Source organism: Gekko japonicus, unplaced genomic scaffold (assembly GCF_001447785.1).
Source record: "Gekko japonicus isolate JY-2015 unplaced genomic scaffold, Gekko_japonicus_V1.1 scaffold1267, whole genome shotgun sequence".
In the NCBI taxonomy this organism is placed as follows: Eukaryota; Metazoa; Chordata; class Lepidosauria; order Squamata; family Gekkonidae; genus Gekko; species Gekko japonicus.
The window spans coordinates 409,291-428,235 of NW_015165275.1; the positions used below are offsets into that span (position 1 = coordinate 409,291).

Consider the following 18,945-nt stretch of genomic DNA (forward strand, 5'->3'; position numbering starts at 1 on the left):
GAGGCCTCTGCTTCTCACTTGCCTTGAAAATCCTATGGGGTCACCTTAAGTCAGCTGTAACTTGACAGCCCTTTACACACACACACACACACAAGCCAACATGGTGTTGTGGTTAGAGTGTCAGAGTAGGAGCTGCAATACCCTTGTTCGGATCCCCACTTGCGCCAGGGAAGCTCACTGGGTGACCTTGGGCCAGTCACGCGCTCTCAGCTTAACCGACCTCTCAGGGTTGTTGTGTGGATAAGGAGAGAACAATAGACACCACCATGAGATCCTTGGAGCAAGGGCAAAATAGGTAAAGGTAAAGGCTCCCTTGCTCGAAAGCCAGTCGAGTCCGACTCCAGGGTTGCAGTGCTTGTTTCCGTTTCAAAGCCGAAGAGCCAGCGCTGTCCGAAGATGTTTCCGTGGTCATGTGGCCGGCATGACTAAACACCAAGGCGCACGGAACGCTGTTCCCTTCCCACCGAAGTGGTACCTATTTATCTACTTGATCATAGTCAAGGAATAATGCTAAGTCAATAGCTTATAAGAGAACCCTAGTATCCCTGATTTGCTTCTTCAAATCCATTTTCAAAGCTAACTTACATGTTTAGAAAGAGTCAATCTTCCCCCGCCTTCATTCACTATTATTCTGCTCCTCAAAAGCAAACACAGAGCGTAGCCCACCTTCGTGAAAGGAAATCACATGGAACTTTCCCATGTCGGAGCATTCTGCTTATTGAAAGCTAGAGTCTCCAGGTTGGAGCCTAGATTTGTCCCTGAGATGCTAGTTTTCTGTAAGCAAGGTGTTTCTTTGTTTCTTTTAAAGGTGGAGGCTTTCAAATGAGGTATTTCCCCCTTCTTCATTCTACAATGGTGTAGTCCGGGAAAACATGTATCGTATGCATCCTCTGAAGATTATCGTTCCGCTATCACTCTGTTCCATACATTCCTTTGAGCTCCTTTTTTTAAAAAAAACCCATTTTATTTTTACTTCATTCTATACCCTGATTTTCTCCCCAAATGGAGACCCAATGTGGCTTACAACAATCTCCCCTTCTCCATTTTATCCTCATGACAACCCTGTTAGATAGGCTAGGCTGAGTGTGTGTGACTGGCCCAAGCAAGCTTCCATGGCAGAGTGAGGATTCAAACCCAGGTCTTCCAGATCCCAGTGCAACACCCTAACCACCACACCATGCCAGCTGGCTCTTGCATCCCACATCTGGAAGAGCCAGCCCCTCTCTGAATGTCTCTCAATTAACATCTTTTCTTTCAAGACCCACTTCCTCAGCAAGACTTATATGGAACTCCAAACTACAGTTTGGTGTAGTGGGTAGAAGAGTGGACTCTAATCTGGGAGAACCGGGTTTGATTCCCCACTCCTCCACATGCAGCTGCTGGTGTGACCTTGGGTCAGTCAAGTTCTCTCACAGCTGTTCTCTTAAGAACAGTCCTCAGAGAGCTCTTTCAGCCCCACCTACCTCACAGGGTGTCTGTTGTGGGGAAGGGAAGGAGATTGTAAACCGCTCTGAGACTCCTTTGGGTACTGAAAGGTGGGGTATAATTCCAATCTCCTCCTCCTCCTCCTCCTCCTCCTGGCCTGTGCGTCTGGCTGCTACCTGGTTCTCCCACCTTTTTGCCCTCTCCTTTTGTTCCATGAGAATGGAACATGAGATCTCGCCACCCATCATTATCTTGTCGATCAAGCGTGAACTGTGTACCGTCTAGGTGGGGACCACGTCACTGCTACATTCAGAACAATATGAATGGTGTTGATGTATTGTCCGCACTGGTGAGCATTTCTTCCCCCTCTCTCTGATTCAACCTGGGAAGATGCCCAGCCCCATCTATTGTGGTGCTGGCCTGTTTCTCAAAAAAAGGCGTGTGAAGAAAGGCAGTTGGATTACAATGATGAAATGGCTTGTTATTTGGCTAATGCCTCCCCCCCCCCACCCCCAGTCCTTTATGACAACTGTTTGCTCTCCTTCTGTAAAGCTAGGTGTGGGAAGGTAGCATATATATCAGTTATCCCAGATACATTTTCTGGATGCATAAGAGGTGTGGGAAGTCTCTCCAGTGTACACACACACACAATAGTCCAAGTAAGACACCAGGATGGAGACTCACTGGGCCTTCCTTCTGTTGGTTGTGGGTAAGTGAAATCAGGCCTTTGGAATAGACCATTTTCTCAATAAGGGGCAGATAATTTAAAGGACTTTCATTTAAGATTGATAGTTGGTCTATGCATCTTAATATAACACTTATTATTATCTACTTGGATGAGGTTTACCCCCATTTCTTCTCCCCCTTTCTTTCTTTCTTTTTTTTTTTACTTTTTTTCCTTTCTTTTTTTCCTCTCCTCTGCTTAAGACTCGGGGTGTCTTTATGGGAGTGAAAGGTAGTTTGGTTGTGTGTGTATATTTGCCCCCATTTCTTCTCCCCCTTTCTTTCTTTCTTTCTTTCTTTCTTTCTTTCTTTCTTTCTTTCTTTCTTTCTTTCTTTTTTTACTTTTTTTCCTTTCTTTTTTTCCTCTCCTCTGCTTAAGACTCGGGGTGTCTTTATGGGAGTGAAAGGTAGTTTGGTTGTGTGTGTATGTGTTTTTGTGTATCTATATATGTATGTATGTGTCTGTCTGTCTGTCTGTCTCTTTCTATCTGCCTGCCTGCCTGCCTGCCTGTCTATCTACGGTCCTGGTCACACGGGCAGGCGTACCTCCGAGGTACTAGTTTTTTACCACGCATCTTCCGCGGGAAGCCTCGGGTTGGCCACCGGAGCTCGACGCTTCCCAGATGTGGTGGTGAGATCGTGCCCGGAAAATCCGCCTATCTTCCATCCCTCTAGCGTGCCTAATGCTTCGTGTGACCGCAGCCTACATACGTACATATGTGTGTGTATATATATATTGACAGAGTGAAAGGCTGCTGCCTGAGACCTCAGAGAAATTTATATATAAAGAAATAAACCCAGCAATTTAATTTTTAAAAGACTGATGGTTTTCAGCTGTCTTCAACTGGTAAATGGGTACTCAGCCTGAAAGAATGATTTAACTTGCAAAAAGAAGGCAGAATAAGAACCGGTGTTTGTATATGTAAGCTTCAGGAAATTGTCTTTGAAATAAATTTGATGGATATCCAAATAAAGGTGACAACATCTCTGACTGGACCAAATCCTATTGGAAAATCTGATAACAAGTGCTGGAGTTGCACAAAACTCTTAACTAAGAGAATGGAATCCCCACATTTTGCCAGATAATGTGCAACTTTGCTTATTCCTGCAAAGATTGGCTAGTCCTAATTGGTTTTTTTGGCTGTTGACGATCTAGGCGATGGAAAGCACTGCCAAGTCACAACTGACTTCAGGCGACACCGTAGGGTTTTCAAGGCAAGAGAAGTTCAGCACGGAAGTGGTTTGCCATTGTCTGCCTCTGCATAGCAAGGTCTCCCATCCAAATAGTAACCAGGGATGACCCTGCTTAGCTTCCAAGATTTGGTGGAGGTCGGGATAACCTGGGCCGCTTGGGTCAGGGAAGGATCTAGACTAGAGAGATTGCAAAAGGAACTGGATGAGTTGACATATTAGTCATTTTCTAAATCAATGGGACAGTCTGGACATTGAACAAAGCACCAACAAGGAGAGATGATTTCAAGGAGAGATGACTCCTTGCCATTTTTACCAGAAAAATCTTAATTTGGTTTTCCTTTCTCCCTTGGGCCAATTGAACCTGGGACCAGTGTTCCCTCTAAGCTGAGTTAGTGTGAGCTAGCTCACAGTTTTTTAGCCTCCAGCTCACACATTTTTGCCTTAGCTCAGGAAGGAGGGCTCCAGAGCAAACTAATTTATGCAGCGGGCAAATCACTTGCTCACAGCTTTAATGCCAGTAGCTCACAAATTAGAATTTTTGCTCACAAGACTCCGCAGCTTAGAGGGAACATTGCCTGGGACTCTTTAATTATGCATTGTTGTCTTCTTTCTTTGCAACAAATGGGTCCTGTATACCTGTTTTTCAACGTTGTGTGCTGCCAAATCAGGATGATGTATTTATTAATATATTTATACCCCACCTGTCCCTTATGGCTCAAAGCGACAAGAAGCATGCACAGAATAAATGAGTCTACAAAACCAAGAGGGAGAAGTGGTGAACTGAAACTGTTACGAAACAAGACACATTTATTCATCCCTAGAAACAAGTGCCCTGACCTGGATATCCCAGGCTAGCCCAGTCTCATCGGATCTCAGAAACTAAGTGTGGTCATCCCTGGTTAGTAGGTTGATGGAAGACTACCAAGGAAATCCAGAAACAGAGATAGGCAATGGCAAACCACCTCTGAACGTCTCCTGCCTTGAAAACTCTACAGTGTCACCATACGTTGGCTGGACTTGGGGGCGAAAACAAAACAAACAACCCCCCATACACACACACAAACACACACAAGTGGGTGTATGAGCATTTAATGCTTCCACTACAATATCCAACCTAGCAGTTCGAAAGCAAGAAATTGCAAGTAGATAAATAGGTACCAGTTCGGTGGGAAGGTAACAGCGTTCCGTGCGCCTTGGTGTTTAGTCATGCCGGCCACATGACCGCGGAAACATCTTCGGACAGCGCTGGCTCTTCGGCTTTGAAATGGAGATGAGCACCGGAACCCTAGAGTCGGATTTGACTGGCTTTCGAGCAAGGGAACCTTTACCTTTACCTTTTACAATATCCAAAGGAAAACTTTTATGGGACAGCTATGCAAGCTATATGCATCCCCCCAGCCTGTGTTTCCTGTTGCACCTTGAAAAACCAATACCAAAAGCAGAAACCTAAACCACCCGTGGATCTCATTGCTGGTATTTCCTATAACATCCAAAGCCACACAATGCTTCTGTTATCGCTAGAATCCATGGTCTCATAGGCAGCTTCTGACATTTAAATGAATAATTGCAACTGTACTTGGGGATGGGTATAAATCTGATTTTAGGCCTGATAGTCTGTTTATTGCTGCTTTTCAGGACCAGCACTGACTTCTCCAGTCCAGAACTCCAAAGGTAATATGCAGTTCATTTGAGAACTGACTTTGGGCAGGGATGGTCTTACTTATGGGGCAGGCTGGGCAGTGGCCCAGGGCACTACTCTCTCTGGTGGAGGGTGACAGAAAATGGTGTTGGGAAATCAAGCCAAGTCAAAAGGCAGACTCAGCAGTGCATTTTTTAAAGGATGTGCATTGTGAAAACTGGGTGCTTTGTTCTTGTTCAGAGTGGGAATAAAGGCAATGGGGGGCACCCTTGAATTTTGCACAGAATCACTAAGGGAGTAATCCTATTCAGATCTTCTCAGAAGTGAGCCCCTTTTGATTCAATTAGATGTACTCTCAGGAAAATATTTTAGGATCACTCACAGCCTAAGACTGCCCCTGACTTTGGGCTATGGATTTCCTTAGGGCCAAATAAATGTGTCATACCTATAAGACTGGAGTGGGTGGTTGAGCTGTCTCCTAGGGAAGAATAACCTAGGGAAAGCATCGGTTCACCATCGAGATGGGCACAGATTTCCAAATATTGTTGTATGTCTGTCCATTCATTGGGTACAAAAATGGTGGTATTAGCCTTTCCATAGATTTTAATGAGGGAATTGTTGGATGCTGGTGAGCATCCTTGATACCCAGAAAGATCTGCATAGCTTGTGCTAATTATCTTATACTACCCATTAACATTTATCAGTAATGGCACAATGCAAGATTTAGAATTTAGAGGGTCTCTCTTTCCAGAGGGACTGTGGGTAAGTGATTAGGAATGGGCACGAACCACATTTTTGCAGTTCATTGTGGTTCCTGGTTTGTGGCTGAACCATGAACCGAACCATTAACCAGGAGACTGGTTTGCAAACCGAACCAGTTTGTATCGGTTCATGACTCCTGCTTTCTGCTTTTCATAAAGTTCCACGAACTGCCTTAAAATTCGTGAAAGTTAGTGACAGCTCGTCAGTTCGTAAACCACAAACCAGGCAAAATTCGTCACAAGCTTTCGTTCATGAGACCGTTTGTGCCCATCCTTACCAATGATCTTGCACATGATCTTGCAGAAGACCTTCACCAGCGTTCTAAGCAATCTAACTCCAGATGGTTTAAGATTTGAGGTGCTGTGATCAAAGATCAGCAGCTGGCAGCTCCAAGGCCAAATACCCAGCCCCCTAAGAAATGCCATTTCCTAAGGTGGGAAGGGAGCCCTGATTGGAGCATTTGTTTGTGGTTGGCTTTGGGGCAAGGAGAAGGTAGGACCCGCCCTGATGTACTCCATTCCTGCCTCCAGTCTGGCCTCTTTCAAAACGAGTAGCCAATCAGGATCGTTACAAGAATAAACATGACATTCTCTCCTACTCTAGAATCCCTGCTGTATCCTTATGGGGCAGACCAAGGTGATACAAAGAACCCCAAGTCAGATGATGGGACATCTCCAGAAATTACTACTGCAGTGCCCTTCAGCTTTTATGGCAAGGCATACAGATCTCTCTATGTACGTAATACCTGGCCAGATGGGACACTGTCTTCCTGTTTCTCTCACAGAAGTGGGAAAAAGTTTTGCCTGCCTCTATCTTTTGCCCTTTATACTTCTCGGCTGTCATTAGCCTCCTCAGGAATCAATCAATTGAGAGTGCTAGGAAGAAGTATTTTCTACACAAATAAATTAGTGTGTGAATGTTTTGAGAGGTGATCTGGTGTGACTTTTCATCTGACAAACCAAATGTGGTCTAGGCGAAAGTGCAGCAAACCTGACTTGCTTTTCAAGGTATGAGTTTCTTTCTACAAGGTGGTCTGGTGGTGGAAAGTACTGTCAAATCACAACCGACTTCAGGAGACACCATAGGGTTTTCAAGGAAAAAAGATTTCAGAGGTGGCTTGCCATTGCCTGCCTCTGCATAGTGACCCTGGATTTTATTGGTGGTCTCCCACCCAAATACTAACCAAGGCCAACCGTGCTTAGCTTTCAAAATCTACCAAGGGCAAGGTAGCCTAGGCTAATTGAGTCAAGACATCCATAGTGTGCATTTTGCTAACTGAAGACAAAAAGGAATAGAAGGCCATTCAGCAATATATCCTGGATCCATATAAAGACAGTCAGAAAGCTAGGGCATGTTCTGACTATCAGTTTTCATAGTTTTCGATTGTCATGGCTTCCCACAAAGAGTCCTGGGAGCTATAGTTTGTTGTGGTACTGAGGGCTCTCTTGCTCTCCCTCCCTCCCTCCCTTCCTGAAAGTGGGAATAACAGTTAAGCAAACTCAGGGCTACTTTTGGGCAGGAACGCACAGGAACTGAGTTCCAGCTGGCTCCCAAGTTGGCCACACCCAGCAGGAACTCATTAGCATAACAGGCCACACCCAGCAGTAGAAACTCATTAGGATTGGTTACATTAGGGGTGTGTGGCCTAACATGCAAAGGAGTTCCTGCAACAAAAAAGCCCTTGGTTTTGACAACAAACAAGGTAAACAGAATAAGAAGCAAAAGGTGGGTGTGGCTGGATGAGCACACTTCTGGTAGCATGGGGGTGTGGCCTAATATGCTAATGAGTTTCTGCTGCTGGGTGTGGCCTATTATGCTAATATGTTCCTGCTGGACTTTTTCTACAAAAAAAGCCCTGAACAAACGGATGTATCCTTGCTGAGTACACCTACCCTATATGATCTCACCTAAACTGGGCCTGCCACTCCCCTTCCCCCCATAGCTAGTCATAAGCCAGTTATTTCTTGCAACTTCGTAGATGCTTAATAAACCACATTTTTCATGGTCCCATCGCAGGCAAAGGTGGCAATAAATGGCCTGATTTAGGCCTCTCTTCCTGACATCTCTTTCCTTCTGCAGCAAATAAAACTTTATTGGTCTTAAAGGTGCCACTGGACTCGAATTTTGTTCTGCTGCTTCAGACCAACACCGTTGCCCACCTGGATCTATAATTTATTTATGTTTTTTGCTGTTTATGACTCCGGATGGAAAAACAGTAAAGACAATAATTATTAATATTTATGCTTCTTCTACTAAGTTCATGTCAGACATACTGTCAATCCTTCTTTCTAGCTCTCTATCTATCAGGTGATCGATACAGACTCACACATTCACCTCTTCCTCTTCTGACACCTTCCTGCAGGTTAACAACAATGGCGTTGTCTCCTTTGGTGTGAACGTCTCACAGTACACCCCTGATCCTTTCCCTCTGGATGGTGGAAGTCCCTTTGTAGCTCCGTATTGGGCTGATGTCGACAATCGGATGGGTGGGGATGTCTGGTGGAGGCAGACACAGGACCCAGCAGTGCTTAGCCGTTGCACGACAGATATCAACAAATACTTCCCTGAGATCCCTTTCACAGCTATCTGGGCCTTCATTGCTACCTGGGACCACGTGGCCTACTTTAGATCTACTTCAAAGAAGGTAGGTGGCCTCTCATTGATGGGTGCCCGTGACTCCTTGTGAATGTATTCTCAGCCTCATGAGAGCCACTTATTCATGAGTGATTCCGATATGATAGAAGAAAATGCAAATAATGTGGGTTTTTGCACAGAATCAGCATGGTACTGGGTCAGGGCCACCAAGAGTCACCATGGACTTTCAGGCAAAGGTTCTGTCTGCAGCATGAACACCTAACTGAACTTTCATATGCAGACAAATCATATTCCTTGCCTGAATCTCTTAGCCTCCAGATGAAAGGAGTGACAGAACTTTGTCTTTCTTGCCCCTACCTGGCCTCAAGCACTAAAACTGCCAGCCTCCAGGTGGGGCCTAGAGATCTTCTGGAATGACAACTGATCACCAGACTACAAAGATTAGTTCTCCTGCAAAAAAAAATAAAAAATGGCTGCTTTGGAGGTTGGGTAGGGTTGCCAAACCCCCCGGTTTGCCAGGGGTCCCCCATTTTTTTGGGGGGGGAGGTTTCTACCCACCCCCAACACCCACAACCACCCCTCTCCCTTCTCTCTTGAGAGAGAGGGGTGGCTGCCTGCTTGAGATCAGGCTTGCAGGGAAATGCCAGCTTGGTGCACTTAAAAGGGAAACGCGGCTCTTTGCTCTTAAAGGGGAAACGCTGGCTCCTGCACTTATAAGGGAAACGCCGGCTCCTTTAAGTGCAGGGAACTGGCGTTTCTGGAGATCCAGATGTGACGTCATCACGTCGGGGATGCCCCGCCCCCTCCAGGAACACCCCCAAAGTCCCCCGCGGGGGGTGGAAGATGGATTTGGCAACCCTAAGGGTGGGCTACATAGAATCCAATCCCTGCCAAGCAGTCCCCCCTCTAAGCCTCCCCTTTACCCACACGGACCCTTTACTCCCAGGCCAAATTCTTGCCCCACGCCAAGGAATTGAGACGTTGTTACCCCAAATGCTATTTCTTGCCCAAAGGGCTGTCTCCTGTTTTTGTTGGGGGAATTAGCAAGGAGACAGAGCTTGCAAGAGGGGGGTAATCTAGCAAGATCCTCCTACCAGAGTTATATGGGGAACTTTCCCTTAGAGAAGCTCTCAGAAATGAACCAGGCAGTGGCTTCACCAGAAAAAGGTTCTTTTTATTGAAAGAGAAAAGACTAATAAATTGCACACATACAGAACTAAGACTAAGAGTATACATTTAAACACACACACACACAAGCTGACAGGAAATATAGGTGGGAGCAGGAACAGAGTAGGATTTGGGGGGAATTATAGTTACCAATCTGGAAGATCAGAGGTCCAGGAGAGGGTTGCGGGGAGGTCGGGGTATGAATATAATGAAATAAATAAAAAATTAAAAAACAAGACATCCAGCATCTTGGGCATGCAATTTGGGTCCTGGAAAACACAGACACAGCAATGGGGCTGAGCATGTCCAGTTATAGGGCAAAGTGCTACCTCAGGGCATGCAAATGTGCTTGCCCCTTAGAACAATGGTCTAATGAGCTTTGTTGTTGTTCAGTCGCACAGTCGAGTCTGACTCTTTGCGACCCCATGGACCAACTCCCGCCAGGCCCTCCTATCTTCCGCCGTCCTCTGAAGTTGGCTCAATTTCATGTTCGTTGCATCTATGACACTGTCTAACCATCTCATCCTTTGCCATCCCTGTCTTCTTTGCTGGAAGTAGAACAATGTGTTGGGGAAGACTGAATGGTGTTCCCAGGAACTGACAAAGACCTAGAGGAACTTGTGATGTTTTTCATGAGAGTAACTAATGGTTGTCTGATAAGTTCTGTCCCTTGTGGACAGAAACTGTTAATGTTTCCTGTTGCAGTGTTAACAAAAATGAAGATGTTAATGTTAATGTTTCACTGACGAACCTTGATTGTGGGAGAGGAAGGCTATCAGTGCACAGGAATAGCCTCTAAATTATGGTTAACAGAACACGAATGGTATGACCAGATGTGCTGAGGCCATATCGGGTGGAGATTGCCTTCCCTGAGAATTCCATTATGGAGATTAAATATCTCTTTGTTTTTAGGTGGGGAGAAAACCATTAGCAGGCAGATGCCTTAGAGTCACCTTCCCAAAACAGCATGTCCTGGTTTGTCCTTTGCCAGCATCCATTTTGTCTGCTCCATCTCCATCTTAGTTCCATTGTATGTACCCCAACTTCATCCTGGCTCTATTCTTTGGCCAGGCTATGCAAGCACACACACAAGGATTTTGGGGAGGGGGGAATATTATGAGGGGCGTTCATTATGAACTATCCTTCAGCAGGGGTGATCTGGGGGCTAACAGAGTGGGAGACAAAATGGCTTCCACATAGTGATGCTCTAAGAATCTCTCCTAATCCCTATAGTAAAAACCATAGAGACTAGGGGAGGCAGTTTAACATATCACCTGGAAGTGACATTTCATCCTCCCCAGACTATGCCCTCACCAGGCACGGCTCCCCCAAATCTCCCAGTATTTATTGAGCCAATGTCGGAACTCCTACTACCCTCACCAATTTCTGTCCTCCCCAGGCATTGCCCTAAACCTCCAGGAATTTCCCAAGCTGCAACTGGTAAGCAGTGTTCCCTCTAAGCTGAGTTAGTGTGAGCTAGCTCACAGTTTTTTAGCCTCCAGCTCACACATTTTTGTCTTAGCTCAGGAAGGATGACTCCAAAGCAAACTAATGTATGTAGTAGCCAAATCATGCACTCACAACTTTAATGCCAGTAGCTCACAAAGTAGAATTTTTGCTCACAAGACTCCACAGCTTAGAGGGAACATTGCTGGTAATATCTGGAAGTGAAGCACCAATTCTTTGGGAAAGACCCACATGCTAAACACCACTTGCATATAAGGTGCTCCCGCATGAGCTGTCTCTGGAACCGTGTTAAGCAACTGATGGTGCATTCCTTACCAGAGTTATACCTAAGGTTGCCAGCCCCCAAGTCCGAGTGGGGGATCCCCCTTTTTGGGAAGTTTGTCCCCACCAGCAGCCAACTGGCCAGCAAAGGAAACCCCCATCCCAAAATAGCGGTGTCCCCACGCGGCATTGCTGACACAATGACATCATACAGAATTGAGGGCAAAAGAGGGCAAAATTCTATGGTGAAACCATAGAGTTTTGCCCTTAAACCGTGCAATGTCCCTGACGTGATGATGTCACTTCCGCATGACATCATCACATTGGCGATGTTGCTGTTTGAGGACAGAGCCCTACCCCCCTCCCGGAAGGCTCCCTCCTTCCCCCTGAAAATGAGAGGTAAGGGTCTGGCAACCCGAGTTATATACCCTTCTAAGTCCACTGAAGTGAATGCACCTAGAATGGTGTAATTCTGCCTAGGATTGCACTGTAAATGACCGAGTTGCCATGTTTGCCCAAATACCTCCCCAAGCAGTCACCACAAGGAATACACTTATTCCTTTATGCACCCTGCCACGCTTCATCATAGTTGCTAAAGGAAGATCTTCAGCATCACTTCATCAAGATAACAGTGGGGTTGTCTCAGATGGCAGAACTGGGCTGATCGAGTAAGTAGAATTTGGGACCTCACCACCTTTGAGGGGTATCGGTCGCTCTATTTTTATCCAGAAAGGTTCACATTCTCTAAAAAGGGTCTTGTTCTTTAAATCTCACTTATAAAAAGATTGTGAAAAGGAGGGGGGGGGATCTCTTATCCAGGTAGGAAATCAGGGTTGCCAACCCCAGCTTGGGTGGTTTGGGGGTAGTGCCTGGGGAACAGGGCTGCCAGTTTCTCCTTGTTTCCCACTGCCATACCTGTGGCTGGTGGGAGAAAAATAATGGGGGCGGGAAGCCTCTGTCAGCAACAGCCTGATTCCACTTCCTAGGAAAACCCAGAATTCACATAATTCCTCTCTGGGAATCTTGGGACACTATGGTTTCTGGCAATTCCTAGAGAAGCGCCATGTCAGTTTCAGGTTTTCCATGGAAGTAGTGTCAATTGCTGGCAGTATCCCCCCCCCCATGTCCCCTTAGACTTCCTCTGGTTGCCAGCCACTGGTTGCCCGTCACCCTGCTGGGGAGGGCAAAGTTTGGGGAGGAGAGGGAGATCTGTAGGGATGTGATGCCATAGAGTCTGCCCACCAAAGCTGCCATTTCCTTCAGTTGAATTGATCTCTGTACTACAGAGATCAATTATAATACCAGAAGAACTCCAGGCCCAGCCTTGAGATCAGTAACCCTACACAGGACAGTGTCTCCCCAGCTCTGTCGTAATTACAGGTCTGATTCCTATGAGTTTTATGTGGCCCTTGGTCGCCTTTTGAAGGAACAGCATTCTGAAAGGTTCACAGCAGAGTTTTCACAATTATGGTCATTGGTCAATAATGCATCCATTGATTCCTGCCAATCTAATTCACTTTTCACGGTTGCTTGTTGTTGTTCAGTCGCACAGTCGAGTCCGACTCTTCACAACCCCATGGACCACATCACGCCAGACCCTCCTGTCTTCCGTCGTCTTCCGGAGTTTGCTTAATTAATGTCAATGTCAATTGCCTGACATTGGAGGAAGGACACTTTCTGCTTGCTCAGAGGTCCCCTCTTCTTGTCACAGTCCAGGAATGGGTTTGAAAATGGGTTCTAGAACTGAACCCTAAAGGTTCTTCATTGTGGCTACCCACAGAAAGGGGAATTCTTGGTGATCTTCTTGATGTCCATGGCTCCGTGGTGCTCCCAGAGGAGTTCATGGTTACTTTCAGGGGTAATTTCGTAGAAAAAGAGGTGCAGGAGCTCATTAGCATAACTCATTAGCATAACCTATTTGCATATGCCACACTCCCTGGCACCACCGGAAGTGTATCAGAAGGCAACACCCACTGCTCAGGCTCCACGGGACTGTTTTGGATTGCTAGCTATTGGGGGGGGGACGTGCAGATCTGTCCTGGCAGAGGAGGGAGAGCTTGTACCTGAATAAAACTTGGTCTTAAAGGTGCCACTGGACTGTTTTGGGCCAGGGGGGTGGGGAGAGCTCTGCAACTTACCTGGCTGCTTCTTGCTCTGACTGAGGGCTGCTGGGAGCAGAGGGTGGGGCTTGTTGCATGTGCCCGCCCCCTGGGCTCTTTACTGCCAGAGCTCCGCTCCTGTGCGCTCCTGCAGGAAATGACCCCTGGTTACTTTATATAAAGTTATGAGAAAGTGTGAACTTGGGTGATCTCTTCTCTTGTGACGCTGTCCTTTTGCGCTTCTAACAACTGAACAGTCAGTGCTTTCTTCTGTAGGTCAACACTTTTCAAGCTGTCTTGACCACCAATGGGGACATAGCCTTTCTCCTGCTGCTGAACTATGCTGATATTCAGTGGACCACAGGTCAGGCAAGTGGGGGTGATCCGAAGACTGGCCTTGGAGGAACCCCAGCACAGGTGATTATAGACTGATCTTATATAATAGCAAATGTCATGCAGGGTGGGGGAGGTTCTGAACTGAGGGTGTTTCAGGCTTCAGAGGGATGATCAGCAACTCAAGTCAAGGGTCCCTAACCTTTTCAGGCTGACAATTGCAACCAAGGGCAGTGTGTGCAACCACAAAATGGCCGCCACAGGAAGTGGTGCCAAACCACAAAATGGCCACCACAGGAGTCAGTGAAGTTATACATAACTCTCATAGTAAGTCATCAACCTTTCAGGCAGGAGCTCTGACAGGACACCTTATATTGTTTAAAAATATTTTCTTGCATACAGACAGCTTACCTTCATTCACACAGTGCAGATTCTTCTGTTGGGGCGGCAGCTGCTGCCAAAGCACAGCGAATCAGATCTCCAGTGGCCAATCAGAAGCCCTGCTGGGCTGAAGCTCCACTGGCCCCACCCACTTTCCCAAAACACTTGGTGGGTGCCAGGAAAGGTGTTGGCAGCTATCATGGTGCCAACAGGTGCCACATTGGGGACCCCCCCCCATAAGTAAATAAATCTTTCCTTTTGAGTGTAACTGTGGGCTCCTTCACCATAAGATACAGAAGGTGGGCTGTAGGCCCTTGATGCAGTTCTGAAACCAATCAGGTCCAACTTCATAAAGCCGCCAGGGTAAGGGAGCAAGCTACACATTTAATGAACAAAAAGTAAAAAACCAGGCAACCTAAAATGCCTCATTACCTACAATGCAAAATTACTATTGGCATCTAGTGCATTTTGCTCAAAGGCATCACATAACACAGTAACTCCAGAAACTTGAAATTGATTACGATAGAATAAACTAAACTGCAAAGTGTAAAAAAACAACCCTTAAAACATGAAATACTAAATAATGTACACAGAGATTGGAAGCTCAGTGGAATTGCAAGTCAGTCAGTTCCCGGGAAGCGATCAAATAATGAAAGATGATCTGTCAAATCCGTGCCACTTTTCATGGAAGATTTACTGAAACCAACACAGCTGGATGTGATATCTGTCGCTGGAAGAGTTCTCATCAACAAAAGTGCTTTTGATTGATAGATCCTGGAAGGGGATCTTAAGACTTCCATGGTCAGATTTTTTTTTTAACTACCCTGAATTTGGTAAAACGTCATCTATAATTTATGATCATGCCTGCTCAGTAAATGAAGAACTGTACAGAAGTGGTTATCATCCATTCTCCGTTTGGAGGGTAATAAATTTGGATTCAGAGATCTGGGGCAAGCCATGATGAATGACTTGGCAATAATGTACTGAGTGACATAAGCCAGATCAGAATATAGATGTTATCTGGTCAGTGGACTGACTTTTGAGAGCATAAACCTTACTGATTGGATATCAACAGGGCTTTTTTTGTAGAAAAAGCCCAGCAGGAACTCATTAGCATAACAAGCCACACCCAACAGCAGAAACTCATTAGCATAGTAGGCCACACCCTGACAGCACAGCACATTAGCATATTAGGCCACACCCCCATGTCACCAGAAGTGTTGTCATCCAGCCACACCCACCTTTTACTTCTTATTCTGTTTACCTTGTTTGTTGTCAAAACCCAGGGCTTTTTTTGAAGCAGGGACTCCTTCGCATGTTAGACCACACACCCCGAATGTAGCCAATCCTAATGAGTTTCTGCTGTTGGGTGTGGCCTATTATGTTAATGAGTTCCTGCTGGGCATGGCCAACTTGGGAGCCAGCCGGAACTCCGTTCCTGTGCGTTCCTGCCCAAAAATAGCCCTGGATATCAATATACACCATACATTCTCCCTGGGATTTTCTGCCATTATGGCAACCGGGGCCGTAACATGGATTACAAATACCATTTCCTGCTGGCTAGTAAATGAAGACTATTTGTGCATAGGGGCATGACGGGGTAGGGTTGCCAGATCTATTTTGGGGGACTCCTGGAGCTTTGGGGGTGGAGCCTGGGGAGGACACAGACCACAACGAGGTACAGTGCCACACAGTCCACCCTCCAGAGCAGCCGTTTTCTCCAGGGGAACTGATCTCTGTAGTCTGGAGATGAGTTGTAATTCCAGGGAATCCCCAGGTTCCACCTGGAGGCTGGCATCCCTAACTTGGGGTCAGGGTTATGGCTCAGTGGTAGAGCATCTGCTTGGCATGCAGAAGGCCGCATGTTCAATCCTCAGCGTCACAAGACAAAAGGATCAGGTAGTAGGTGATGTGAAAGGCCTCCACCTGTGATGCTGGAGAGCTGCTGTGAGTCGGAATAGACAATACTCTCTTGGTGAACCAATGGTCTAATTCTGTGTAAGGCAGCTACTTTGAAGGGTGTAACTCTGCTTAGGAGAGTCAGTTTGGTGTAGTGGGAGAACCTGGGATAGCTGGGTTTGATTCCCCCACTCCTCCTCCACATGCAGCTGCTGGTGTGACCTTGGGTCAGTCACAAGTTCTCTTAGAGCTGTTCTGTCACAAGCAGTTCCCGAAAGAGCTCTCTCAGCCCCACCTACCTCACAGGGTGTCTGTTATTGAGAGGGGAAGGGGAAGGAGATTGTAAGCTGCTCTGAGACTCCAGTGAAGGGTGGCGTATAAATCCAATCTTCTTCATCTAGGATTGTTCTGGTGAAGCACTGTTGCCCTCTGTGGTCCTTGCCCCCCCCACTCAAAATAGCAAGATTTGGGGAAAATTCTGTGCCATGGTAGCCTAAACCAATGACACGAAAAGGCAAATCCCACAGCTTCTCTGCCTGTACCAAATCTGAGCAATTTGTGGTGTGATCATGCATTGTAGAACTTTCGGCGCCACATTTCCTGCTCATGAAAAAGGTCATTCTCCTGCAAAGCAGTCTCATCTCCACTACAGCAAGGGGTTTGTGTGGTAGAGAGTGCTGTCAAATTACAGCCAACTTATGATGACCCCTAGGGCTATTTTTGGGCAGGAACGCACAGGAACGGAGTTCCGGCTGGCTCCCAAGTTGGCCATGCCCAGCAGGAACTCATTAACATAATAGGCCACACCCAACAGCAGAAACTCATTGTGATTGGCTACAATTAGGGGTGTGTGGCCTAACATGCAAAGGAGTTCCTGCTCCAAAAAAAAAAAGCCCTGGGTTTTGACAACAAACAAGGTAAAGAAAATAAGAAGCAAAAAGTGGGTGTGGTCGGATGACCACACTTCTGGTAACATGGGGGTGTGGCCTAATATGCGAATGAGCTGTGCTGTCAGGGGGTGTGGCCTAATATGTAAATGAGTCCCTGCTGTTGGGTATGGCCTATTATGCTAATGAGTTCCTGCTGGGCTTTTTCTACAAAAAAAGCCCTGATAACCCCTTAGTGTTTTCAAGGCAAGAGACCATCAGAGGTGGCTTTGCTATTGCCTGCCTCTGTAGAGCAACCCCGGAGTCCCCTAGTGGTCTCCCATCCAAGTACCAACCAGGGCCAACCTTGCTCAGCTTCCAAGATCTGAAGAGATCAGGCTAGCCTGCACCATCCAGGTTAGGGCTATAGAAGCTTACACAGAGACACAGAAGGGAATCTGTCTTTCGGGCACTGTAGAAGTGCACCTAAGGGGAGAGGAGTTGTCAGGCACTTTGGCAGCCCAAAATAAATGGCTGGTGGGCTTTATTCAGCTTGGTAGACTGCAAGTTGTGGATGACTGCAGCACAACCAGCCGGTCCAGCTGTTTTCTTTCTAGAGAGAAGGGGGTTTAAAGGCCTGTTCTTCTGGGAGATTGTATCGAGGCACCCCATTCATAGGTTCTTGCATAAAAACTTAGCATAGATATGGCAGGATGGGGTGTCCTCTTATACCAGGACTAGGACCCCAACTCAGTGGTTTTCTTACCATTCCTCGACAGCACAGGGGCCGATTCTGCTTAGCTTCCAAAGCCCGGCCCACCCATAAAAGGAGGGTTAGGCGGTATAAAGAAACGACACACTCCAAATACAGCACAACCCACTGTGAAAACAAGGTTTTCTGGGCTATGGTATTGGATGATATCATAATTGCCTCCCTCTATCTGTATCTCAGGCTGGATTTGACAGCGGAGACAAAAAGAATTACTACAACATCCCTTCTTCCCGTACCCCTGATGTCCTCAATATTGGGGGGACCACCAATGTGGGAATGCCGGGGCGATGGGTCTTCAAGGTGGATGAATTTGTGGCTCCAGTCACCACAGAGAGCATCGACTGTTTGCTGTGAGTACCTGGAACGTCAAGGCCAGATCTTCCCACAGGCACCTGTGAGGGACATAATTTCCATGCCTCTGAGTCCCGAGTGAAATGCCGAGTGAAATAACTGTGCACTTGGTACATTTTGTGCAGTGTGACCAGGGCCTGGGAGGGTGAGGCAGAGAGAGCCTGCAGCAAGGAGGCCCAGAGCAGGGGAGGTAGTGGTCTTGGCTCCATGGGTGGAAAAGGCAGATGCCCACCTTTCCTCACTCCTCTTTATTGGCTACACTGAATTGTACAGCACTCGGCCTTCCACTCTTCCAGGGCAGTTAACAGGCCCGTAGCCAGGAATTTTTAAGTCAGGGGCCATTTGAATTTCTTCGGGGGCACTGGCTATTTGAATTAAAGGAATACCCGACTCATTCCTCACACCTGCTGCCGCTCAGGGGCCCTGGGCTGGATGGGAAGTTGTGGGGGCCTTGCCTGTAAGTCAGGGGGCCTAGCCCTGAGATGCCCCACTGCAGCTACAGGCTTGGCAGTTAACCACATTCCCTCTGGTCCTTTTCCCTCACAGGCTCACGTTCGGCTCTCGGTCTCCCGCCACCTCTTAGCTCCATCTCACCATTGCCTTGAGAGCCCTGCCCAATAACTGGACTCCCCCCCTTTCCTGCTTAGGCCTCCACCCCCAATCACACCTTCGGCCAAACAGGATGCCCTCCCCACACACAGCTGCAAGGGGTTGCCAGCTCCATGTTGGGAAAATCCTGGAGATTTGGAGGTGGCTCCTGGGGAGGGCGGGGTCTGGGGAGGGGAGGGACCCCAGCAGGGTACAATTCCATAGAGTCCTCTCTATGGAGAGCCAGTTTGGTGTAGTGGTTAAGTGCGCGGACTCTAATCTGGGAGAACCGGGTTTGATTCCCCACGCCTCCACTTGCACCTGCTGATGTGACCTTGGGTCAGTCACAAGCTCTGGCACAGCTGTCCTTGAAAAAGAGCCGTTTGTGTCAGAGTTCTCTCAGCCCCACCCACCTCACAGGGT

The 18,945-nt window shown here is 47.0% G+C and overlaps 1 protein-coding gene across 1 annotated transcript; it reads left to right on the forward strand.

Moving 5' to 3' along the window:
• The first annotated feature begins 6,324 nt into the window (after positions 1 to 6,324).
• LOC107109588 (sushi, nidogen and EGF-like domain-containing protein 1) lies at positions 6,325 to 17,937 on the forward strand. The gene is made up of 4 exons (XM_015410252.1): positions 6,325 to 6,477; positions 8,106 to 8,387; positions 13,609 to 13,749; positions 17,764 to 17,937. Exons 1-4 carry the CDS (start codon positions 6,325 to 6,327, stop codon positions 17,935 to 17,937), a joined length of 750 nt encoding a protein of 249 aa, XP_015265738.1.
• The last annotated feature ends 1,008 nt before the right edge of the window (positions 17,938 to 18,945 follow it).